A 26879-nucleotide genomic window follows, 5' to 3' on the forward strand; every position below is an offset into this window, starting at 1 on the left:
TATTAATATTTACAAAATAGCAAGAGCAAGGATTTTAAAATTACCACATAGGGTCAAAATATAACACTCTTAACCTGTCATTTAAAAAATGAAGGCCAAACCCCTATATTTTGGAAATAAATGAGCATATGATAGGAATCGAAGAAGAAATCATGATGGTAATTTTTTAAAAAATTGTAACTGAAATCTATAAAAACAAAATGCATCAAAACTTTTAAAATAAAGCTAAAGCAATACTTAGAGGAAAATTTATAACCTTATATAAATACATTAGAGCCCTGACTGGTGTGGCTCAATGGGTTGGGCATCATCCTACAAACCAAAAGGTCGCCAGTTCGATTCCCTGGTCAGGGCACATGCCTGGGCTGCAGGCCAGGTCTCTGGTTAGGGGCATGTGAGAGGCAACTGGTCAATGTGATGTTTCTCTCCCTCTCTTTCTCCCTCCCTCTCCCTCTCTCTAGAAATACATAAATAAAATCTTTTAAACATATTAAAAATATTAAAAAGATTGAAAAATTACCAAACTAAGTGCTAAACTCAAAAAGTTAGAAGGTGAACACAAAGAAAGTAGAAGGAGATGAAAAGCAGAAGTTAATGAAGTATAAAACAAAGAATTAAATAGAGCATAATTTTGGAAAAGAATAATAAAAAAGGATAAATTGCTGAAAAGACTGACCAAGATAAAAAGATAAAAGGTTCAAATAAATATTATAAATAAAAATAGGGTGCACAGCTACAGTTATTATGGAGGTAAAAATATCTTAAGACAATCGTAGGAATAATATGCTAATAAATTTAAAAACAAAGGTTCAATGATCAATTTTCCAGAAAAACTGAAATATAATTAAAGCCATGAGAAGAAATAAAGACCTGAACAGATCTATTCATTAAAGAAACCAAATCAGGCCCTGACCGGTGTGGCTCAGTTAGTTGGGCATCATTCTGCAAAGTGAAAGGCTATCTATTCAATTCCTGGTCAGGGCACATGCGTGGGTTGAGAGTTCGGTCCCCAGTCAGGGCAACCAATAGATATTTCTCTCTCTCTCTTTCTCCCTCCCTTCCCCTCTCTCTAAAAATAAATAAATAAAATCTTAAAAAAAAAAAAAAAAAGGAAACCAAATCAGTAGTTTCAAAACCCCCTACAGGAAACACCCCATGAAAGCCATACATTTTTACAGATGAATTCTACCAAATCTTTCAAATACAGATAATTGCAATCTCAGGTAAACTATTCCAGAAAATAGAAAAAGAGAGAAAGCTCCACAACTCATTTTATAATTGCTAGTACAATCCTTTCACCAAAACTGGGCAAGCTTAGAAAAGAAAGAACATCTCATATTCATTTAAGATGCAAAAGTCTGTAATATTAGTAAATTAAATCCAGCAACATATTAAAAATATAGATACCATTGAATTTACCTTGAAACTCAAGAATATTTAATATTTTTAAAAAAATCAATCCTATTCAACTTTTAAGAATAGAAGAGAGCTCTTAAACCCATTTATAAATGATATTTACCAAAAATCTAGGGCAGTCATATTTAATGGTGAAATATTAAAAGTGATCCCTTTAGAAGATCGTAAGTAAACATGGCAGACATTAACATCTATTAAATTTGGGTCATGAGTACATATTTGAAATGTTCTGTTAACATAAACATATGACTGATTTTTTAAACCTGCCTTTGCTGTAGGTCAACACTTGCTGAGAAACTGCACAGTTTGGAATAATTGGCCTTATGTAAGGGGCTTTGATATTTATTACTTTTCCAGCAGCTGAATGCAAAAACTTTATACCTGTGCAACACGATGCACTTTTCTGTGTAGCATCACACACACATTCCCATTTTTCAGAGGAAAAAATTAAGCTCAATTTGGTGAAGAGAGTTGTCCAAAGCCTCGGAAGTAATATGTGGTAGCAAGAAAGAAATGCTCAGATCTTGCAGCTTTTTCAATACCATACTACTTTCAATGATAATCAGAGGCTACTAATAACTCTATAAGAGTTAGTAAAAGTCTACATTTTGATTCATTTGGTAAAATAACCAGGTAAAAGCTTTTCATGGGCACTCAAAAACACAAAACACTTTAAAACATGACCTTTGGTTAATAGAATGATAACAGAATGCTTACATGGCAGGCTTAGCAAGAAGCTGGAATCCTCCCATAACCAGGAAATTTGTAATTGATGTACAATACCTTAAGCAAAAAAGAAAACACATGTACATTAGTGTTAAAATGTGTATTAGTTCTTCGGGGTTTCTGAACAAGCATCCAGAACAGATCCTTCTTGGTATCTCACCAATGAGTTTCAGCACTTCTGTGAAGTCAACATAGATGAACTATAAAGGACTGAAGAGAAGGGCAGGTTATGCAATAATCACAATAATCAGGGGAGGAAATAAGCCATTTTAGTAAAGATGTTAACATAATAGGAAATTAAAAAAACACCTAAAGTTATGCAGAAGATGCTAGAATTTACCTGGTAGATTTTACTTAGTGACTTAAATTTGAGAAAGTATGATGAAAATTGTTGAATTTTTAATGAAAAATTTCTCTAATCTTCACTTTAGGTTTTCCAATTAAGTCTTCAGAAATAGAACAGAGATGAAACAGTAAGAAAATATGTTTTAAAACCTTGAGTGAAATAACATTAGAAAATGTTGGTTAAAGTACTGATCTACTGCTACAGATTAAGTCTTGATATACTGCTTTGCGTCATGTACATTTTTTCTATACGCCTCGGCTGGCAAATGGAATCAACTGCCTTGGAAAGAGAAGGCAAAATCAAAAATAGCCCAAGGTGATATACAGTTAAAAATAGTTACAATGGTAAATTTTGCTACATGTATTTTACCATAATTAAAAATAAATTTTAAATTTTATAAATAAAATTTTACTTGCTCCATCTATATGAATAATTTATGTTCAAATATGCCCATGACATCAAAATAAAAAGCATTTCAGGCATAAATTCTGAAGTATAAAAGAAGAAAAAAGAACTGAAACAGACTGCGATGAATACAAGTCAAAAAAGAAAAATTATACTAATAAAAACTGAAACCTTCACACAAACAAAATTTATCATTATCATTTAGCTACAAATTATGTTATTTTTATGTCTGAAAGATCAGGAGTTAAAAGACTCCAGTCAGGGCCTTTCCTCTCAGACAACAGCTTCAAGTATATTAAACTTTGCTTAGAATTAAAACCATATACATCTATTTGCACATATATGTTAAATAAAAAAAATACATTAAGATGATTAACAATGGTTATTTCTGATAGGAGGTTATGGGTGACATAAAGATAATCTTTGATTATCTTTATTTGCAGTTTTCAATAATAAACATACATTACTTATACTATAAATAACCTAAACAGAACACCAATAGAACATGAACTTGAGGCTGGTGTTTTTTATTGCCTCTGTGCTGTGGCTGCTGTGGTCTTGGAGCTTCACACAGAACCTGGCCCTTAGAGGGTATTCAGTCAAAGAAGAAAACCTATACTTCAGATCAACAGTAAAAATTAATATACATTAAACTAACATTTAAATTATGTCCTACATCATAATGTCAAAATTCAAATTAAGAAAAAGTGAGAAATATTTAAATTTTCATAGACATTTGGGATATTTTACTTGAAAAACATGGAAAGAGGCTTAGATAACTACCCTTAGTTTTATTAAGAAAATATCTTTATGTTAAAGACAGTTTGGTCTTTAAACCTTCCATTTACACAACAGTAAAAACCAGACATTGGAACAAGTCTGTATTTAAAATCAGTAATCTTAAAATAATTTTAGTTACTTATTTCATCAAATTGTAGTATAATTTACTGAAGTAAACAAATTTGTTCTCTAAAGGGAATGTTTACATATTCATATTTATTATAGTACATTTTATGTAAAGTACACTATCAATCATTCTGCTAGAATACAGAAGCAAATACAAGAATTATTTTTAAACCTTTTTTTCCCCTTAGAGAAAACTAAAATTTTAGCAATGCAGAACTATAATTGGCTTAAGATTAAAATACTGCTTTGCAATTTCTATTACCTTATATCACTCTCCCTAATCTAGTCTCTTCTGATTAAGGAGCTGTTCTCCTTGGCAGAAAAACCCTGCAGAGACTGAACATGACACGGGACTGGATACTTGCTCTGTATAACTATCCAAGAAGAGACTTGCATGCTTCAGAATGACCAAGCTCCTGGCTTCCTTTATCCCATGAAGGAAGCTGCTCAGTGAGGCTCCATGCTGACCAATTAGGTAACATAGCTTACTGAATCGGCTTGCCACCTCCTGCAACAGCTGGACAGTACTTGCAGTGCCCAAATTTTCTGTAACAAAATAATGATGATAATGATAACATAACCTAAAGAATTCATTACCTGCATACTATACTCCCTTATGATCAAGATTATGAATTCCCCTTTTCTAAAAATACTTAACATGTTGAGGTGCATGAACCCAAATAATCACAGTATTAAAGAAGGTAACTTTAGAGATCACAGCATCCAGTCATCTGAGGACTTGTTAAAAACACATTCACAGTGATCTCACAGGTTCTGACTCAGTAGGCCAGGGTTAAGACCCCAGGATGGATATACTAAAAAGAAAAGCTTTCCAGGTAATTCTGAAGACCAGCCAAATTTAAGAACTACTGAGCTAATCCAACTCTCCTCTCATTTTGAAGATAAGTAATCTGAAGCCACTAGAAGGGGACTGTCTAATTCCACACAACGAGATTAGTGACAGCCAGGAATTAAACTCATAACTAACTACTCAAAGTAGTTATATCTTTGCTAACATTTTCAACTTTTTGTACTGACTTCTGTTCAACTTGTCCCTTGGACAAGCCCAATACTTCCGTACACAAAGGGCAATCCAAAAACCAGACTGCCCAGGATGCTCTAAACTTTAGAGAGGGCATCAGGGGATTATTTGCTTTTCCAAATCCAAAATTCCTAATTTCTAGGACTTCTCACCAAGCGGTAAGGCTGACGGGCAGACCAACACAGAAATCAGAAAACAGGACAAGAGAAAAGGCAGACTTCACTCTCCTTTCAGAGCAATTCAGGAAGCCTGCAGCTTGGATTACTTCCTTTCCCTTGCCAAAGTCCTGGGGTATTGGGTCCACCCACTGGAGGGGATTTACAGAACAGGGGACTCTACAACATTTAAATAAGCAAAATACATTTTTTTTTAAAAAATGCAGGTACTCTCCAACTTAAAAGGAAACACTAAGTTAGTTATTTGAAAAGTAGATGTTTTCCCACTAAAAACAATGAGCTTGTCCATAAAAGCTAATGTCACCTTAATGTGGAAAAGCTGATGTACTACCAAGGTAGCATTTAATTACTAGAGTATTAGCCTGAATTCTTGGTCCTCAGAGGGGGTCAAGGAATACAAGCAAGGAGAAAGATAAAGAAAACTTTCTCTCCATTTGCAGAGTTCAGGGACAAACCTAGAAAATATTTTAAAATAAAGGACATTTATTTTTAATAGCTGCCTCCTCCAATCTCCATTTGGTATTCTTTTCTAACCTCCTAGAGGCCCCAGGTACCTAGCATATCTGGACAGTAGCACGCCTTCTAGGACCATCATAATCCATTTCCTCTGTATTATCTCCTCACTTTCAATCCTCTTCGTAGCTGATTACCTCATGCTAATGTGGGATAAGACCCTTAACACTGTTATCAACAATTTCAAGAGACTATATGTAAATCCAAATGAATCTCTATTTGACATAATTCTAAGAGCTAGAACAAAGAAAATGAAAAATACGGGTAGTATATGTTATACTACGGGTATATGTTATACGGGTAGTATAACATAAGGTATCTTAGGACTGGTGGGGCTAGAAGTGTTGTTTAGAAGTCCAGCTCCTAGAATCAACTTTCCCAAAAAGCTGTTTCTGCTTCTCTGGTGTGCATATTTGGAAAGCTCCATTTTCTACTTCCACAAGTAAAAGGAGCTCTAGGAGTGGTAGGCTAGGGCAGTGGTAACTAGGCTACTGAAAGTTTGCAAGGTGTTGACTGCCTGTGTACAGAAAGAAGAGAATGGAAAGAAAGGGATAAACCATAACTCAAAGGTTTTAGTTGTGATGTAGGAAGAACAGATAAAACAAGAGTGTTCTACTTACCTAAACTGAGAAGAGGCCTGAGAATCTGAGATTTGATATCACTAAGTTTTGAATAAAACCGTCTTTCCGTAGTAGCCAACTCATGGAGACTGGCAATATATCCCATTATGTTCTTGTCCACCAAGGCTAGATAGCTTTCTTTTCCTGCTGTCACTCTACTTATATATCCAAGCTAAAACAGAGGACAAAAAAAGATTAAAGATAAAATATAACTTACTAGTAGCAATTTGGGCATTGGAGCTGGCTTATATCAGCTGGCAAGAGCCAACTGATAAATATTCAGGAATTTTGCAAGTTGATAACGAAACCACTGGTAGCTTGAAATTGGCAATAATAAAATTTACCCTCCATCCCAATGGCAAACATTACAGATCACTGCTTTTTGGTCTTGTTTTGATTTGAATTTTAGAGATGGCTTACCAGTACACCACTGTTACATATATATCTGGATCTATATATAACTACATGTACTATACTTTAATTTATTGCCAAAATACTTTTTTATTTTATATTACATGTGTTTAGAACCAGAGACATAAACCCTAAACAGATAAAAATCCAAATGATGTGGATTCATGTCTCAGGACTCCTTTTTGCATAACATAGGATAAATGAGAGCAGAGAGGAATCTGCTATAGAACAAAGTATCAAAGGTCTGGGAGTTATCTTGTCTCTTAAAAATACTTTACAACATACAGGGATTTTCTATAAAAGATACTTTTTTCATTTATTTATGACACCACTGAATAAAAACATTCAATGTCTTCATTCACATATCACTATTAAACTAGGCAACTAAGCTGCAGACCCAACAGCCTATTAAAATTCCATTGTAACTAAAGGCACATTAGAGCCTCATCCCTTTCATCAGGATATTTCATCCCTTATCTGGATTGTGGCATCTTGGATGGGGAATGTGGAGCCAGGGCCAACAACTACAAAGAGTCAATTAGTGTGTCTGGAATAACAGGATATACATATAGGTTAAGAGCTAAATCTTGGCCAGTGTTGCCTTTAGCAAGAAAGATCTTGTCTCTGTACATTCATAGCTTACATATTTAGCCAGAAAAAACAAAGCGTAAAAAAAAAGTCCATAGGACATATTATTCAATAAGAAAAAGAAATCCAGAATGTACTAGCTTTGAAGGTTAATTTCCTGGCGGCATATCACTTTGAGGAGGTGAGTTCCCTTAGTGGGGGGTGGAGGGAGGGGATGACACAGAAACAGGCAATGATTTAAGTTTATGACGAGTTAGAAAGTAGGAAAGCAAAGAAATTCAGATCAACAAATGAAAAAGGGATAATCTGTAGTAAATAAAATGAAAAGCTAAGAGAAACAGGGAAGAGATAGGAAATAGAACACTGTCGGTGGCCTGTCAGGCCCCTGAAATTTTTACTTCCCACTTACAGTTAAAAATTCATCTACTCTCTTTATATTCACATTCATCTCTGAGAGATCCACAAATGCAGTCAGGAAACATCACCGTGAAATGTACTTTTTAATATTCCTACATGAGGGTGTGAATTCAATGAGCATTTATAAAGTATTTACTACAAGCATACAGAAGTAAATAAGAAATCTTAAAATCCCTACTCTTATGAATCTTACAGTTAAAGACAGACAATAGACAAAGTAAGTAAATTATGTAGTGTATTAGATGGTGACAGGCAGTATGGAGAGAAGTAAGTCAGGAAAAGGAGATAAGGGATGAAGGAGAGGGTGTGCAAGTTTTTTTTTTACAACCTCAGCATGTTTATTGATTTTAGAGAGGGGTGGGGGGAGAAAAATATCCATGTGAGAGGAAAACATCAATCAAGTTGCCTTCCATAGTGTCCCAACCGAGAACTGAACCTGTAACCTTTCAGTGCACGGGATGCTGCTCCAACCAACTGAGCCACCTGGCCAGGGCGGGGCTTGCAATTTTAAACATAGCAGTCAGAGATACGTAATAACAGGTATACATACAAATAACAAAAACAAAATACTTCTCGTGCACTATAGAATGTGGGCCTTAGGATCCAATTCCTGTTCACCTTACTACAGGAGAGAAGTACTGGAGTCTTAGTACCACTGTGATTCTCTGGAAGGTTGTCACCTTCTGCAGGTTCCTGTCGGCCACTGTAATATAACCCAGGCTGGAAGTCTTCTGTATCCACCAAAAACAGGGAATAATCCTGGCCTGCAGCTACACTCCAGACTCCATTTTTACTGTTTACCTGCAATGACAGCAAGATATTGTCTGTCCAAGATGAAGGAATCAGAAAGAACGTCAGATCCACAGGAACTGAAATATCAGGTTACTTAAACAAGTGTGGTGCAGTCAGTCATATCTCAGAGGGCAAAATTTACCAGGCAATGTACCTAATCAAATGCAGAACAGACAAAGGGGTAAGAAGAAATCCTTTGTTCAGTTTTACATTTAGAACTGGATTGTTTTTATAAAAATCTAAATAATTGGAATTAAAAAAGAAAAAAATACAGATCTGATTTTTTATTTTTTTAAGTCCCCATAGGACTTGGCCTGTACTACAATCAAGAGGACCAGAAACTTCTAAAGCCCTATTCCAATAAATAGCACACACCTTTGTCTGTTCTCATTTGGCTGTGTACATAGAACTCAAGGTTAAAAAAAAGGTCTAACAAGGCTAAATTCCATTCTGGCCAATTGAATGCTAAAATTCAGTTTTCCCACTTGGAATTCACTACCTCTCTGATGTGACTTCACTGTGCCAACTCCCAGGATACTGAAACAGACAAAACCCTTACAATTTTATTTACATGGATCCTCTAGACTCTAGACCAGTGTTTCACAACAAGTAATCTTTGCAGCAGCAGCAGCAACTACCTAGAGGTATGTTAGAAATGCAGACTCTGCAGCCACAGAGCTTCTGGAGGTTGGGATCTGGCGATCTGTTTAACAAGCTTTCCAGGGGATTCTGATGTATGGCAAAGTATGCCTTAAACTAATAGTTTTCAAACCTTAGGATTCCACATAGTGATTCAAGAGCCACCATGGAAAGGCAGGTGCCAGGGCTCTGTCCTCACCCCCCTCCACTCTTCAACAAAAGTAGTTCTACGTGTATCTGTTTTATGCATGGAATTCCACATAAGATTTCATTTAAAGAAAGTGTTCGGCTATGAAAACTATTGCCCCCAACATCCAGACCTAACTTCAGCCATGTCTCCTAGGCTCCTAGACTGATAAGCAAAATAAAAACTTCTATTGGATTCTTTGTGTCTAGGCAGGTTCCAAATACTACGTGTTAGGTGATGGCGTGAATGAATGAGTGAGAGAACGTGTGTGTGCACGTACATCTCAACTGCTTTATAGTTATCCTCTCCCACATAACACTATCTTCTCAAATTCAGGCTCTCCTGACAACTGACTTACTGTTATTTTTGCAAAGAATGAATTTTTTCTCCAAAGAAAAGAGTTTTCTTAGTCTCTAATCAAAAGTAACTCAAATCTCTCTTTACCTTGACTTTATTTTTTTTTCTTTCCACCTATAAAGGTGCTTCCCCCCCCCCAGTTTTATTTATTGTTGTTTAGTTACAGTTGTCCCACCTTTTTCCCCATTGCTCTCCTCTGCCCCGTCCCCTACCCACTCCCACAATCAATCCCCCTGATTGTCCTCACCCATAAGTCCTCTATTTGTGTTTCTTGGCTTGCTCCTTCCCCTTCTTCATCTTTATCCTCCTCCCTCTCCCCTCTGGTTACTGTCCTTTTCTTGTTTATTTCCAAGTCTCTGATTTTATTTTGCTCATTTGTTTGTTTTGTTCATTAGGTTCCACTTAAAGGTGAGATCATACGGTATTTGTCTTTCACCACCTGGCTTGACTTTAGTTAAAATGACTTCAAGTTGTTTTCCTCATTCTTAAAATTTAAAAAAAAAATCCAACTCCTAATGCTATATTTTTGTATGTACATTTAAAGAGTAATGAAACTAAAACCTTGTATTGGGTTGCCCAAAAAGTTCATTTGGTTTTTTCCCTAAGATGGCTCTAGTAGTGCTTAGTTGTCTTTAATTTCACTTGAAACAGTTTTGTTAGATTGTATTGTGACAGCTGTCATATCAGCGTGCATTTAAAAAAAATTAAAAATTGGTAAACTTGTGTAGCCATTTTAATGTTGAAGATGAAAGAAAATATGCAACATTCTTGGCATATTATGCTTTATTATTTCAAGAAAGGTAAAAACACAACTGAAACGCAAAAAAAGATTTGTACAGTGTATAGAGAAGGTGCTATGACTGATCAGACATGTCAAAAGTGGTTTGCAAAGTTTCGGGCTGGAGATTTCGCTCTGGACAATGTTTCATTCAGGAAGACCAGATGAAATTGACAGCAATCAAATACAGACATTAACTGAAAACAATCAATGTTATACTATGTGAGAGATAGCCAACGTACTCAAACTAACCAAATCAATAAAGTTATCAGTGAAAATGAAAAATGTGTCTTTTTTTTCCCCCAGAAAAACCCATATGGACTTTTTGGCCAACCCAATAACAAACTCCATTCTTTCTTGCCTGACTAAAATGTTAAATAAAAAATTTATTTCCAGGGTCTCCATGCTACATTATAAAACCTTCCTAAGTATGAATAAATGCATGTTGTAATTTATTCAAATGAACAAAAAACAAGGAACAATGATTTACCATATCTTTATTTGTGGTAAAATAGCAGAAATTAAATAGCTTACCACTACAATGTTTTATAATGAAAATATTTAAGATTGGAGCTAGAAGTAATAACTGTTCCCTGATGTTTAATTTAAATCTTCTCAGGAAAACTAAGTTTGCTGCAAGAAAAGGCAGCATGTAAAACTCTCACAAAGTGGTGCATGCAAGTGTACACTGAATACCTGGGTGAGTCATTGGGCTATGTATTAACATGAATCACTGGATTGAGGTTAACTATCCTTTTTTAGTCTCTGTTACTTTGAGTAGAGGGAGCATGTCTTGGGGTGCGGGAGATACCAGAATCAAATCATAAATACATGAGCTCCACATTCCATTCTGTTAGGCATGTACCACCATGCATGTACTCCCTACTCACTACCCCACCCCCAAAAGCCCAAACAAATCTTGTATAAGGAGTCAATACTATTGATGAGGATTTGATATTTCTTTAGGATGTTGAGGGAGAAAAAAGGTTGAGAAACATTCTTCTAGAATTGCATCAAAGAGACTAGAAATTACCAATATCTGAATAGCATTACATAAACTAAAACCAATTCACACAGCAGTGAAGAAATCATCTATACTTTGTTTCACTACAGAAAATGAGAAGGTTCAAAAAGGTTTTACTACCAGGACTAAGTATATAAAAGAAACCAAAACAAGACATAACACCACCAAATAATGTTATGTAAAGGTCAAAATTGAGTGAGAAGTCAAAGAGTAGGCATTTGGTAGTATAAAGTTCAGAAGTCTAGATAATAGTCCTAGAAACACTTATTTTAAAAGAAAGGATTTTATCATTTTTACTTTTATAAAAGGACAAAGAAAACTACAAATGTTCAATGAACAATGAAAGCTAAGAACTATAACACATCAGTAAATATAAATATAACACATCAAAAGTATAACATTTGTCTTGAAAACAAGTGGTTTCATATATATTTTTTAAAGTATATCAAAACACATTTATGTTACAAATTTCACATCTTGTTTTAAAACATGACATTAAGAAATATAAAGTGTTATAACTTAGAATTCTGGAATAAGTTGACATAGAAGTTTCAAGTTCGCAAAAGTACCTTTGCAAGACGAGGGATTGTTGTTGGAAAATCGGAATGCCCAAGTTGACCAAAGGTATTGCTACCCCATGAGTAAACCTATTAGAAAACCACAAGAAAGTAGGTTAGAGTTGTGAATCTGACTTTGCATGTCAATTCTGAACCTTTATAACATACACACATACACATATGTACATATACACACACACACACATATACACCGATAGTTACACATCAATTACTTAAATGAGTCTTTTCACAAGTTACTTATACTAGTCTTTCTACTCTTTAAAATAACAGATATCAAGGAAATTTATTTTAAACAAGACCATACACAGATAATGGGTATATAGTGTACATAGGAAGACAGAGTGCAAGGGTTAACAATAACATTTTTCAAGCGTTGACTATCTTCCAGGCATTGTTCTTAACACTTTGTGTATTAATTAATGTTTCATTCTCATAATTCTATTTTTACAGATAAGGAAACTGGCCCAGATAGGAAACTAATTTGTAAGTAGCAGAGCCAGGATTTAATCCCACAAAATTATCTTCTATTGTCACTTACAAAGAAAGTGATAAAAAATATAGCTAAGTGCTGCAAAAAAAAGTAATCACGAATTTTTGCTCTGTATATAGGAGCACTATGGAATGACTAGAAAGGCTTTTCATGTAAGAGTCACTGAAGGAGAAACACAAGTACCGATGCTCCACTATAGAGCAAAACAAAACAAAACAAAACGAAAAATTAGACAGCGGGAATGTGTAAAATAAATGTAGTTTTATTTATTCTGATTATAAAAGTAACCCTTGGTCACTGTGCAAGAATGTGACAGTATAAAGAAGTTCTTAAAACTGAAAACCACTGGTGATTTGACTACTTATAAATAACTACCATTTTGTTTTGGAAAACACAAATATACGCTTCCAGAAATGTTAATGCCTACTAGGTAAAATGTACATACAAAATGTAAAGTGCAAAATGGGACTATATTATCAATGCTGTTTCATCACCTGGTATTTTTTACTTAATGGTATGCTTTGACATTTTTTCTATGTCAATAAGCATAGAGCCACATCATTTATAACTACAAAGAACCTGACTATGAGCATCGTTTAATCAATTACTCAGTAAGTATATATATTAATAATTTCTTTCAATTGTTAATATAAATTTATATTAAAATGTTTGAATGTACATATTTGTGTATCTATTTCCTTAGGATAAATCCCTAGGCAAAGAACTCTGGGTCAATAGATATGATTTCTGATTTCTGATACATACTGACAAACTGTCTTCCAGCAAAGTCCAATGCACATTCTCACTAGCAATGTATGTACCTTTTCCCCACATCTTCACTAACACTTAGCATTAAGTCCAATTCTTGCTAATGTGATAGGGGGAAATATATGTTACTCTTATTTCAATTTCAATTTGTTTGCTAAGTGGTTAACCACCTTTTCATTCATTGCTGGCCATTTCTGTTTCTTCTTTCATGAATGGAATGTAAGTACTCTATGACAATTTTTCTTTATGTATCAGGTAACATTCCGTCATGTGTGTTACAAATGTTTTTTCCCAGTTTGTTATATATCTTAATTTTGTTTGTGGGGTTTTTTTGCTGTTTAGGATTATTCATTAAGTAGACAAACATATCATCTTTACTTACTAATTTCTGGTTTTGATGGCATGCCTTTTTCTACTCATAAGGTTATTTCTTACAAATCACCCAAATTTGTTCTTTCCCATGTAAGGGTCTATTTTGTAAACATATACATCTTTAATTCATCCAGAAGTAGAATATGTAAAGCTATCTTAATTTTATCCTGCAAATAAGACACCGGTGGTTCCAACAGCATTTACTGAACCCTTAGTTTTGTTTCTGCTACTGATTGGAAATGCCCATTTCCATCACATACACTTGGGTCTATTTCTAGTCCATAGGTATATTTCTGTTCCACTATCTTTTTGTACATTCAGAATATATTTATATGGCCAATTCTAATCCACCCTTCCTGTTCATTTTCAGAATTCATGTGGCTCACTGCCTATGTTCACTCTACTAGAATAGTATTGGAGTCATTTTATGAAATTGTAAATATTATACTGGAGTATTTTGGGGATTGTATTGAATTTACTCTGTACTGATTTAAAGATCTAGGGTGAAGTGGCATTTTTGCAACACTGACTCTTCTCATCTGAAAATAAAACCTCCCACCCTTTAGTTCTATCATCTTTTATGACCTATTAGAAGAGTTCTTGAGTTTGTGTCATACAGGGTCTACACATTTCCTAAGACTGTTCCTATTTCCTTAATACTTTTGTTGTAATTGTGAATAGCTTTTGGCCTTGGCATGTTTTCTGTTTTATTTTGTGTATATAAGAAGGCTAGCAATTATGTTTATTTTGTAACTAACCACATTCCTAAACTCTTAAGACTTTTAGATGATTTGTCATGTTAATAACTATAAATTATCCATTTCCTTCCTCATATTCATAGTTACTTATATGTGCTATGTTAGTTTTTGGCTAGCCTGCTATGTGAAATTTAAAATAAAATATTTAATGCATTTAGAATCCTTCACTGACTTTTTCTAAAAAGATAAAGGAAATGATGAAGAATCATTATATGTATATATTTAAGAATAACGTCAAACAACTACTTTTATTAGGAGGGTTTATTTATATGGTCCTGGCTTTAAGTTATTCTGGAGGTCACTTTCAGGTCCCACATTTGTTTAAAAAATGGTATTTCATTGATTATGCTATTACAGGTGTCCTGATTTTGCCCCCCTCTGGCCAATATCCGCCCCCCAACTCCAACCATTGTTCATGTCCATGGGTCACACATATAAGTTCTTTGGCTACTCCATTTCCTGTACTGTACTTTACATCCCTGTGGCTATTCTGTAACTACCCATTTGTACTTCTTAACCCCCTCACTTTCCACCCATATCCCCAATGTCCCTCCCATCTGGCACCCATCAGAAGGTTCTCTGTATCCATGATTCTGTCTCTGTTGTTCTTATTTGCTTGTTTGTTTTTTAGATTCAATTTTTGATAGATTTGTGTTTGTTGCCATTTTATTGTTCACAGTTTTGATCTTCTTTTCCTTAAATAAGTCCCTTTAACATTTCATATAATAGTGGTTTGTAATGATGCACTCCTTTATTTCTCTCTTGTCTGGGAAGCTCTTTATCGCTCTTAAGATTCTAAATGATAGCTTTGCTAGGTAGAGCAATCTTGGCTGTAGGTCCCTGCTTTGTATGACTTTGAATATTTATTGCCACTCCTATTTAGCCTGCAAAATTTTTTGAGAAATCAACTGGCAGTCTTATGGGAATTCCTTTATAGGTAACTGTTTTTCTCTTGCTGCTTTTAAGATGCTCTCTTTATCTATAACTCTTGGCATTTTAATTATGGTGTGTCTTGGAGTGGGCCTCTTTACATCCATCTTGTTTGGGACTCTCCGTGCTTCCTGGACTTGCATGTCTATTTCCTTCACCAAATTAGGGAAGTTATCTTTCACTATTTTTTCAAATAAAATTTCAATTTCTTGCTTTTTTTTTCTCCATCTGGCATCCCTATGATGTGAATGTTGAACCTCTTGAAGTTGTCACAGAGGCTGCTTATACTATCCTCATTTTTTGGATTGTTTTTTCTTTTTACTGTTCTGATTAGTTGTTTTTTGCTTATGTTCCAAATCATTGATTTGATTCTTGGCTTTATCTACTCTACTGTTGTTTCCCTATAAATTGTTCTTTATCTCAGTTAGTGTATCCTTTGTTTCTGACTGGACCTTTTTTATGCTACTGAGATCCTCACTAAGTTCCTTGAGCATCCTTATAACCAGTGTTTTGAACCCTGCAACTCATAGATTGCTTATCTCCATTTTGTTTAGCTCTTTTTCTGGAGTTTTGATCTGTTCTTTCATTTGGGCCATGTTTCTTTGTCTTGTTTTGGCAGCCTCCCTGTGTTTGTTTCTATGAATTAGGTAGAACTTGCTTGGACTTCGTGTCTTGGTTGTATGGCCTTATGTGGTAGGTGTATCCTGTAGGGTCCAGTGGTACAGCCTCCCCTATCACCCAAGCTGGGTACAGGAGGTATGTGTTTCATGTGAGCTGAGTACACCCTCCTCTTGTAGTTGAGCCTTGGTTGCTGTTGGCAGATCAATGGCAGGGACTTACTCAGGCCAGTCAGCTGCAAGGACTGGCTGCAATCACTGACCACTAACCTCTGCCTTCCATGGAGGATCAGCTGTGCAGGGACAGGGTGGTGGTGATCCGATGTGGTCTGCAGCTGTCTATTGGGTACACTGGCCCTGGAGTTTCCCAAGAGGTGCAGGCCAAGGTCAGCCCTGACCTGTGTTTTGCCCAGAGCCACCCTGCCTGAACTATAAAGCAATCTGAGATGGCTGCTACTTGTGGTGGGCTTGGAGATTCCTAGGGGAAGCCAAGCTGTGAATCAAGGCTGGCTGCTGCTAGTGCCAGGCCTGTGATTCACTGAAGCCAGGTGTTGCTTGTTGGAGAAGATTTAGGAAATTATGAAGCATGAGCCATGACGAGCCATTCATATGGAAAAGCAACTTGGATGGGTCCCTATGTTGGGTGGGGTAGAGTCTCTGGGAATCTCCAAGGCAGGTCAAACAGTGTTAGCCAGGCTGAGCTAGTCTCAGATATGGTAGCAGCTTACTGGCTCTGTTGGGGGAAGAGTTTAGAAAAGGGACAATGGCCTCTGCTTGCCTCGATACCAGATATTTCAGTTTCTGTCTCTATACCACTGGTTCCTTTCAAGCTGCTATCCCAGTGCTGGAGCTCAGAAGGAGCCTGAGTAGGTGAGTCCATGTGTGGGTCCTTTAAGAGGAACTGCTTGGGGTTCCAGCAGTTTTCTTCTACCAACCCAAGCCCTGCTGGGTTTTATAGCCAGAAGTTGTGGGTATTTATCTTCCCGGCACTGGAATCCTGGGCTGGGGGGGCCTTGTGTGGGGCTGGGACTCTTTACCCCATAATACCCCTCATGAATTTTTATCCACCGCCCATGGGTGTGGGACCAGCCTGTTCCACATCTACGCCCCTCCTACCAGGATGGATGGATGTGGTTTCTTTAATTCCTTAGTTGTCAGACTTCCGTTCTACTCGATTTCTGACATGATGGTTGTTCTATAATTTAACTGCAATTTTGATGTTGTTGTGTGAAGAGACAAACCATGTCTGCCTATGTAGCCATCTTGACTGGAAGTACCCAGGTTCCACAATTTTAAAGGAGAAAAATGCCTTTGTTTTCTTTTTTTAGTGTCTTACTTATGGAAATTCACCAATACCCTGGAAAATTTTGAGTTGTTTTTACATGAAAGCAAATTATAGCAAGATTCTTTGATAGGTACACCAGTGTTCAATCCAAACTCTACTATCACATGTGTGACTTTAGACACGTTATATAATTTCTCTAAACCTTCCTGTAAAATGGAAATACTGCTATGCAACATAAAACACTGGAAAGATCAAGTGAGATATGGGATTGTTGCCTGACACACAGCAGATTCTCAATAAATGTTTAATCTTTTTATTCAGGTTTTCCATGAAATTAAGATAAGCTTTTAATAGTTTGACTCCTACCTGGGATTTTGCAGTAAGTGCAAGAGAATGGTAACCACCTGCCTCCAGATGGATTACTTCTTTCCCATCCAGACATTTTACACACAATGGTTGAAGCCTTAAAGAAAAGCATACATACACACGAACTCAAAGTAAGTATTTGCAGCAAGAATCAAGACTTTTCTCAAATTACGCAGTAAGTGCTTTCAAGTAATAATAAACATTTCAAAAGAAAACAGTGAAATAAAAATGATGGATATATGTTCAAGCTATTCCTAAATGGAATTAATTTTGGATGATTTTAATCTTTGTCTTTCAGTCACTAATTAACCACCAAATTCAGAACATGTTAAGAATCATATAACCACTAAATGAGTCATATGGTAGAGAGGCTACTTAGGACACAATGAAATATAATCAAAGAGAGGAGTTAAGTCTTTTTTTTTTAAATCCAACAGTTGCCTAGGAATAGAGACATTAACTGACTGTTTTAGATAATCATTCAATTTATACACCTTCACAAATGTCTGATTTGTTAATAGCATAGAGTTCCCCTTAAACAACAGTTTTTCCCTGAGGTATGTAGATAGACATGGTTTAATATTGTGGTTATAGTTATTCTGGGAGGAGCTGAGAAATAATCTTTTGAGGTTAAGACAATGTTGGTTCTTTCTTTATAAGTTAAAAATCTGAATCATTCAATGAAATACAACCTTATCCCAAACATGCTTTTCTGTTTCAAGATGAATATACAGGGTGGGGCAAAAGTAGGTTTGTACAGTTGTGTACAAGCTGAGTACACAAAACACAGTTTATTCTTGCATTATTCTTTCTTAATTATTGTATTATTTTCCATACGAAGAATTGTAAACCCACTTTTGCCCCACCCTGTACATCAAAGATGGAATGGAAAGGTACGCCATGGATACGTAAGTCCTTTATTGCTAGGAACAAACTCTAGACTAAGATGACGGCTGTTTTTTAAATCAGAGTTAATAGTGTATAATAATTCTGAATTAGAAGAGACCAGATTTGCTCTATGAGGAAATAAAGATTTAGAGACCTTCGCATGAGACAGGTTACTTAAGTCACTTCCTAACGGTGAACACAGGCAGCACTCACCTAGGCAGAACATCACCATGGCCCAGCTGCCCCTCCTTCCCTTTTCCCCATGTCCACACCTCTGTCCTCAGAGAAGGTAGGAGTGCATCTGCTTCTCCACTGTATGTAGGAGTTAGAACCACTGTCCGTGTTTTCACCCGTGCAGCTTTTCTCAGCAGCCTGGGGGAAACTGAAACAAACCAGAGATAGGGTGAGGGAGCCGATGAGGAGTGGAGGAGGGGAAGGAGATTATCATTTTGATAAACTATTGATTTTCAAAGAAATACACTAACATGGTTTTGTGAAGCACATTCTATAGGCTCTCTGCAAAAATAGTCAAATGAGTTTGGCAAATGCTGCCTACTATACTCTATCCTCCACCACCAGCCCCGTAAAGTCACACATACATTAACATACTAAAGGGAATGACAAGTCCTGCGATTAAAAGCCCTGCTTACATCTGTCTAATCCAGGTCCCTTCCAAACATTTGCCCATAGAACCCGATTCCGTATGACATTTCTGTGTAACAACAATCAATATTCCACATTTGCGATCAAAGATATCTCAAAGATAAAAGGCTAGAGGACTTTTAAGAATAAGAAAATTTTGGCATAAGATAATTCTTCAGACTTAATACAATTCATGGGCTTCCTTTATACACACATATGCAAATTAATCAAGGCTACGGGTTTTATTTGCATAGATGAAAATCTAGTGGCAATGAGAATTAGGAGGCAAGATAACTTAAGTGCTCAGTGGCACAAGAAAGTGTAATGACTTACGCAGAACAAGTGTAGGAAAAAGGGACAGAGAAGAAAAGGTAAATCTTATTACAAGTATAGGAACTTTGCACAAAATGGTGCAAACCAGGGGTCGGTAAACTATAGCCAGTGGGTCAAATAAGCCCAATGCTTATTTTTGTAAATAAGGTTTTATTGGAATATACCTTTGATCATTATCTATTATCTCTGGCTGCTTTTAGGCAACAACAGCAAATTAAGTAGTTGTAACAGAGACTATGCATATTGCCTGCAAATCATAAAATATGCCTCTTAAACTCTTTACAGAAAAAGTTTGCCAACTTCTAGTCAAGTGCAATACTTCTCAAACTTGAAAGCACACACTAGTCACCTGGGGATTTGTTCTAATGCATATTCTGATTCATTAGGTTTGAAGAGGAGCCTGATATCCTGCATTTCTAACAAAGTCCCAGCGCTACTTAAATTGCTGGTGTGCAGGACACATTTTGAGAAGCAGAAGTCTAGATGACTAAGATTCCTAAACTGATTGAGAAATGTAGGACCAACTGCATAATATTCTTAATATTCTAAGCATTTATTGTTAGTGGTTTCGGAAAATGAAGTTTTTCTCTTATTGATGCTTAAAAGTATCTTTACTTTCAGGTCAAGTATGTAACTATGCATATATCCAGTGGTCACATCTGCAACTTCACCAACCTGGAGTAGAGGCCCCAACTAGGAAATAAGGAAGCCATTGCTACATTCCAGAACAAAATAAGGTTCATAATAAAGTTCACAGGCAGGAGCAAACATCATAAAAAAGTTAGGTTCTAAGTTTATTTCTAGAGCAGAAAAATACGTAGCTTTCTTTTTTTTATTTGTAACTTTCTTTTAAAACCATCATTAAATAAATTTTGACATGTCAATGTCAGCTTTAGCACTTTGGAAAGCTAATTTATAATAACACAGTATGTGATGTCAGGAGCATCTTGGATTCAGCACAAGTCAACCCACAAAACCTGGCTACTTCCTTACCTTGTGACAGCAATCCAGGGAGGGAGAGTCTTCGGCTGCCTCCCTCTGATTCTTCTTCTCTGATATCCACAAGACTTGAACTTTTCTTTCCTTGCATTGACTCCTGTTTAACCTGTTCTTCTCTGATATCTTTCAGACCTTCTGGTCCTGTGGAACCACTGCCTGCCTGAGCTCCAGGTTCACAAGGGGCTGTATTATAAAAGTTCATAACTTTCTTAAGAGACAAGGCCCCAGCTTCGTATGTAGCAGCCACTCTCACACCAACAGCAGACGCACAAGAGACCACCAGGCTATTTAGGGCTGAGGTGCTTGTGGTTGGTGGGCTATGAAGATTGGGAATTACTTCTTCTGCAAGAGGCTAAAATATAAACACATAAAAAAGTATATAAAAATATGATCCCTTATACAATAGCAATCAATAAAAAAACCTTTAATATCCATCACTATTTGCACATACAAGAACATAATATAAAAGTCTTATTATCTCCAACTTAAAAATATTGCCCTTTTTTTTTTTTTTACAGTTCTTCAGTTTATTGCCAATATATCTTTAAAAAAAAGTCAGCCCTAGTGTTGCAGCTATGATACAAAGTTGTATTTATTGGCTCTGTACTATAATGCACAATGAAGAACATCTGATTTGAATAAATGGAAGCCATGTTCTGCTCAGGAATACTACTGTACATATACCATGTAGGTTGTTTTACAGCAGATACTAATTTGCCAACCTTCAGATGACAATATGCTAAGTTGTGAGTTTCATATTGTTTAGCTATTTGTTTCTTGTTGCCCTGGACAGCCTGGTGACGTGTAATACTGAGAGACTGCCTTGTCACCACCACTGCTTTTCTCACAGGTGACTGCTGTGATACAATATTCATATACTTAAGATGCAAGGCCTAGCAAAAAGCCTCCCACAAATCCGCCTGATATCACAATGTTCTGTCTGACAAATTCTGTTGCCTCTTCAGTTATGTTGTTGATTTCAGGTGCTGCCTTATTTGCTCGTTTCTTAATCTGTCTTTTTGCTTTGTTTACACCTTTTCCAACTTTCTTCCAGTCAATCTGCACATAGCCACTGTGACTAGCAATCTGAAGGAGAAGAAAGCCACCACCTACTGCAGTTGCTGCAAGTTTTCCAACTTTCTGAAACAAAAATCCTGCACACCAGCCAGTCACTCTACCCATTACAATCTGGGTGGCTACTGAGTATTTTTCTACCATAGGTCCAGAACTGTGGCCAAAAACACGATTCCACCAGTGGTGTCTTCTTGCATACTCAGTTAAATCCAACACGTCATAAGAGTCATCATCACTTTCATATTCTCGGGGAGGGGGGTTCCGGGTCGTCATGATACCACCGGCTAAAGATACTGCCCTCTTGATCACCGATCTGACATTATATGAAAACAAGTATGCAAAATACAGTTCCTTATCAAAAGTACTTCCTTTTTAGTGTTGTATTTTTCTATGGTATTTAAAAATAAGCCTCTCAGCTACTTTCATAAAATTAAGCATAGTAAAAAGGGAAAGGAGAAAAAAGGTATGAAAAACATAATCTTTAATATGAAGTGCACTGTGACAGCCCTGAATAGAAGATTGAAAAGATGAAAGTTTTATCTATCACTTTTACAAAAATTTACACAGAATGCTCCTAAGAAATATCAGGGGAAAAATTACATGTTTTTAAAAAAGCTTTCCCTGCCTTGGCTGGTGTGGCTCAGTGGACTGAGCACTGGCCTGCAAACCAAAGGGTTGCTGGTTTGATTCCCAGTCAGGGCACATGCCTGGGTTGCGGGCCAGGTCCCCGGTGGGGGATACATGAGAGGCAACCACAGACTGATGTTTCTCTCCCTCTCTTTCTCCCTCCCTTCCCTTCTCTCTAAAAATAAGTAAATATTTTTAAAAATAAATAAAATAAAATTTAAGTGTTTTTCCTAAAATGTTTTATAAATGTAAATTTAGATACAACATATACAGGCAGAAAAATAAGTTATACCTCTGGCCTATCAGCCCCTAAATTACGCTCTTAGTTCAAGTCCTTCCACTATTTCATCAATGAGTTATTTTCCATGACCCAGGAGCTAGGTAAACAGAAGTTATTACTTTTGCTCTCACTACCGCAAAGAGTAAATGAGGTAGGTTAATAATTAAACATTTGGAACCAGTGTTCTTTGTGTTATTCATTGCTATATTAGAAAGTCAAACTAAAGTTTTCTAGTATCTTAATGAAAAATCAGTTGAAATTTATTGTGAACTGTCAGGCACCATTATTTATTAAAAAGTACCTTATAACTACATACAAAAAGCTTTTGACTTACCAGCACAGGTCACAATAAACAATTTGCTTCCTATGCTACCCTAAGGTCAAAAGGCATATACACATTCCTTAATTTATCCTGAACTAAAAACCAAACAAAAAAAAATTAACATTGGCTTTTGATGTTTTTTTTAAAAATCCTTACCCAAGGGCATTTTTTTTTTCATTTTAGAAATAGTGGAAGGGACAGAGAAGCATCAGTGTGAGAGAGAAACATCGAATGGGTGCCTTCTCGTATGTGCCTAACTGGGGACTGAACCTGCAACCTGAGTATGTGCCCTGCCTGGGAATCGAACCCTCAGCCTTTGGGTCTATGAAACAATGCTCCAACCAACTGAGCCACACCAGCTAGGGTGGCTTTTGATTATCTTAAAGGAAATAATTACTGTTGACTAGAACAGTGCTTGACAGGTACTCAATACATTTGTTGAATTAAATACTAAATTCGAGAAAGCTATTTCTGTGCAAGTGAATCATTAACAAAATACAGCATGGAGCAAAAGTAGGTTTACAATGTTTAGTATGTGAAACACAGCTTATTCTTATATTATTATTTATTGATTACTGTATTATTTTCCATACAAACAACTATGAACCTACTTTTTGGCAATCCTGTATTTAACAAATGAATGTACCATATAAAACAAAAGATCAATATACAGCCTGTAACTTCCTTGGTGACACAGTCCCCATGATATTGTTCAGGAGAACCAGCATCACTATTTCTACCCCTTTTTTTTTTTTTTTTTTTTTTACCAAGGCACCTAACAGAAGCAGCAATGGCATTTAGGGGTGACTACTTTAAAATGTTCTTACCATTAGGTAAAAAAAAGTCACAAAATTCTATCTTATATAAACTTTAAACTATTGTTTTTAATTGGCTCCTCTACTTAATTATATTTAACAATACATAAAGTAAATAAACAAAACAAAATAAAAAAACATAGCTAGCAATGTTGATGAAAGACATAATTTTAGGAGTGCCAGTCCACCAATAACAAAATTCAATAGTGAGAAATAAGCTTCATTGACAAATATTTTGGTTTATTTCACAAAAGTAAAATGCTCTTTCAGTTATATCTGGCCAAAGGAGAAAAAAATTGTCCCAATGAAGTAGCCATATAACCAAGACACTGTTTGCAAAAATTGAATTAAATGTAGTATAAACACACATTGCCAAAACTAGCACAGGTAGGAGATGCTCCAAAATGGCAGCCTAGGTAAACATGCCTCGCCTCCTCACACAACTACACCAATAACAACCATCACTCAGAACTGTTAGAAATCGAGCCGAATGGAAGTCCACAACTATGGAATTAAAGAGGAAACAACATCTATCCACACTGGTAGGAGGGGAGGAGACCCAGAGACACAGAGATGTAGAGACGCAGAATGGGCTGGTCCCATACCCACGTCTAGTGGATCAAACTCAGGAGGGATATTTCAGGAGCGAGGGATCGTAGTCCCATAAGCCCAGGATTCCAGTGCCAGAATGGTTAAGTCCCCATAACTTCTGGTGGTAAAAACCAGTGGGGACTGAGAGAGTAGAAGAAACTGCTATATTCCCAAGCAGTTCCTCTTAAAGGGCCCATGCACAGACTTACTCAGACTCACTCCCTATGAGCCTCAACACCAGGACAGTAGCTTCAACAGCACCAGTGGCATATGGGGAGGAATATGCAGTGTCTGGCATCAGGCAGAGAGATGGGAGACAGCTTTCTGCCAGACAGAACTGCTGGCAGAGGCCACTGTTCCTTTTCTGAGTCCTCCCCCACAGAGCCATAGAGCAGCAGGCACCATATCTGAGAATCCATCAATCTGACCCTCATATGGTTTGCCCCACCCTGGTGATTCCTTGTGGCTCCTTGCCACCCAACTTACAGGCCCCCCCAAACTCTTAATTGTCACTTTACCATATGAATGTCTTGTCTTAGCTCATACTTCAGACCTTCCTAAATCCTCTCAAACAATCACCAGCTGGCCTCAGCAAGCCTTCCCCCGCCCCCACCTCTTGCTAACTAGCCCCAGGCCTGGCGCTAATAACAGCTGGCCTTGGTTCATGGCCTGGCCATGTTTGGGCACCTCCAAGCCCAGTACAAGTAGTAGCTATCTGCTGATTGCTTTATAGCTTATGCCAAGTGTCCCCAGATAGAACACAGGTGGTGGCTGACCTTGGCCTGCACCTCCTGGGAAACCCCAGAGCCTGCACACCCAGTGAACAGCTACAGACCACGACAGATCACCGCTACCCAACAACCTCCACAACTGACAGAGTCAAGAGGTGGACTCAGCAGGCACTACAGCCCTACTGAGGTAAGTCCTGTCCTGTGGAGTGGGCTCTAGCACAGCTGGTCCTCCATGGAGGCTGGAGGTTGGTGGTCAGTGGTCACGGCCAGTCCTTGCAGCTGATTGGCCTGGGTAAATCCCTTCTGTTGATCTGCCAACACCAATCAAGGCTCAGCTACAAGAGGATGGTGTACTCAGCCCACACAAAGGGCACACCTTGAGTACCCAGCTTAAGTGATAGGGGAGGCTGTGCCACTGGACTTTACAGGACACCTACTACATTAGGGCACACCACCAAGACAGGGAGTTACAGAAGCTATATCTAACATATAAAAACACACAGGGAGGCTGCCAAAATGAAGAGACAAAGAAGCATGGCCCAAATGAAGAAACAGAGCAAAACTCCAGAAAAAGAACTAAATGAAATGGAGATAAACAATTTATAAGATGCAGAGTTCAAAATAGGTTATAAGGATGCTCAAGGAACTTCGTGAGGATCTCAACAGCATAAAAAAGAACCAGTCATAAATGAAGGATACACTAATTGAAATAAAAAACAATTTACAGGGAATCAACAGTAAAGTGGATGAAGCCAAGAATCAAATCAATGATTTGGAACATAAAGAAGCAAAAAACAACCAGTCAGAACAGCAAAAAGAAAAATGAATCCAAAAAAATGATGATAGTGTAAGGAACCTCTGTGACAACTTCAAGAGGTTCAACATTTACATCATAAGGGTGACGGAAGGAGAAGAAAAAGAGCAAGATGTGGGAAAACTTTCTGAAAAAATGAAAGAAAATTTCCCTAATTTGGTGAAGGAACTATACGTACAAGTCCAGGAAGCACAAAGAGTCCTAAATAAGATGGATGCAAAGAGGCCCACTCCAAGAAACATCATAATTGAAATGCCAAAGGTTAAAGATAAAGAAAGAATCTTAAATGCAGGAAGAGAAAAAGCAGTTAGTTACCTATAAAGGAGTTCCCATAAGACTGCCAGCTGATTTCTCAAAAGAAATTTTGCAGGCTAGAAGGGATTGGCAAGAAATATTCAAAGTCATGCCAAATTCAAAGTCATGCAAAGCAGGAACCTACAGCCAGGACTGTTCTACCCAGCAAAGATATCACTTAAAATGGAGAGGCCGATAAAGAGCTTCCCAGACAAAGAAAAACTAAAGGAGTTCATCATCACCAAACCATTATTATATGAAACATTAAAGGGTCTTATTTAAGAAAAAGAAGATGATCAAAACTACGAACAATAAAATGGCAATAAATACATATCTATCAACAACTGAATTTAAAAAACAAACTAAGAAAACAAGCAGAACAGAAACAAAAGCATAGATGCAGAAACATTTTGCTGGTTGCCAAAGGGCAGAGAGGGTCTGGGGGAAATAGTGAAGAGGTGAAGGGATTAAGAAGTACAAAGAGGTAGTTACAGAATAGCCACGGGGTTGTAAAGTACAGTATAGGAAATGGAGCAGCCAAAGAATTTATACACATGACCCATGGACATGAACAATGGTGTGGGGATTGCCTGAGAGAGTGCAGGGTGCTGGGTGGAGGGGGCAAAGGGAGAGAAACTGGGACAACTTTAATAACATAATCAATAAAATATAATTAAAATAAAAGAAAATAAAAACATTTAAAAATTGCTGTCTAAAGAAAAAGAAAAACTAGCACAGGTAACAAAAACTTTAAATGTTTAACAAAAAAAGTCCAAAGAAAAATGCAATTTCAATAATGATAATCTAATAACCAAATAAACTATATACAATAATCTTTAACTTCAATTTAATAAATCAGAGGAATGACATTTTTATTTTTTTAGTATGTATTTTCTTATGTTTTGTTTAAAGATTTTATTTATTTATTTTTAGACAGAAGGCCAGTGAGGGAGAGAAACATC

General features: G+C 36.7%; 2 protein-coding genes across 8 annotated transcripts in view; both read right to left on the reverse strand.

Annotated features, from left to right (window-relative positions):
- Window positions 1-26879, reverse strand: part of ALS2 (alsin Rho guanine nucleotide exchange factor ALS2) — a 74866-nt gene that overhangs the window by 29834 nt on the left and 18153 nt on the right. For 4 of the 7 annotated variants that reach the window (XM_053918944.2, XM_024563856.4, XM_053918943.2 and 1 more), the window contains exons 5-12: window positions 20364-20721; window positions 18609-18777; window positions 17508-17604; window positions 11913-11990; window positions 8185-8367; window positions 6151-6322; window positions 4165-4345; window positions 2134-2199 (exon numbers count right to left, since the gene is read on the reverse strand). In XM_053918944.2, the coding sequence (XP_053774919.1) occupies window positions 2134-2199; window positions 4165-4345; window positions 6151-6322; window positions 8185-8367; window positions 11913-11990; window positions 17508-17604; window positions 18609-18777; window positions 20364-20721 (1304 nt within the window). Of the gene's footprint in view, window positions 1-2133; window positions 2200-4061; window positions 4346-6150; window positions 6323-8184; window positions 8368-11912; window positions 11991-17507; window positions 17605-18608; window positions 18778-20363; window positions 20722-26879 lie in introns of those variants that run through there. The other 3 variants (XR_006655997.2, XM_024563855.3, XM_045198201.2) reach the window with 3 other exon arrangements.
- LOC112307729 (FUN14 domain-containing protein 1-like) lies at window positions 21012-21728 on the reverse strand. Its single transcript, XM_024563857.2, has one exon. It carries the CDS (start codon window positions 21714-21716, stop codon window positions 21249-21251), a length of 468 nt encoding a protein of 155 aa, XP_024419625.2. The 5' UTR covers window positions 21717-21728; the 3' UTR covers window positions 21012-21248.

The sequence above is a fragment of the Desmodus rotundus genome, chromosome 2 (genome assembly GCF_022682495.2).
Source record: "Desmodus rotundus isolate HL8 chromosome 2, HLdesRot8A.1, whole genome shotgun sequence".
Taxonomy (NCBI): Eukaryota; Metazoa; Chordata; class Mammalia; order Chiroptera; family Phyllostomidae; genus Desmodus; species Desmodus rotundus.

Coding starts and splice junctions, on each gene's coding strand:
- LOC112307729 (XM_024563857.2), bottom strand. CDS start 21,716: ATGACGACCCGGAACCCCCCTCCCCGAGAATATGAAAGTGATGATGAC.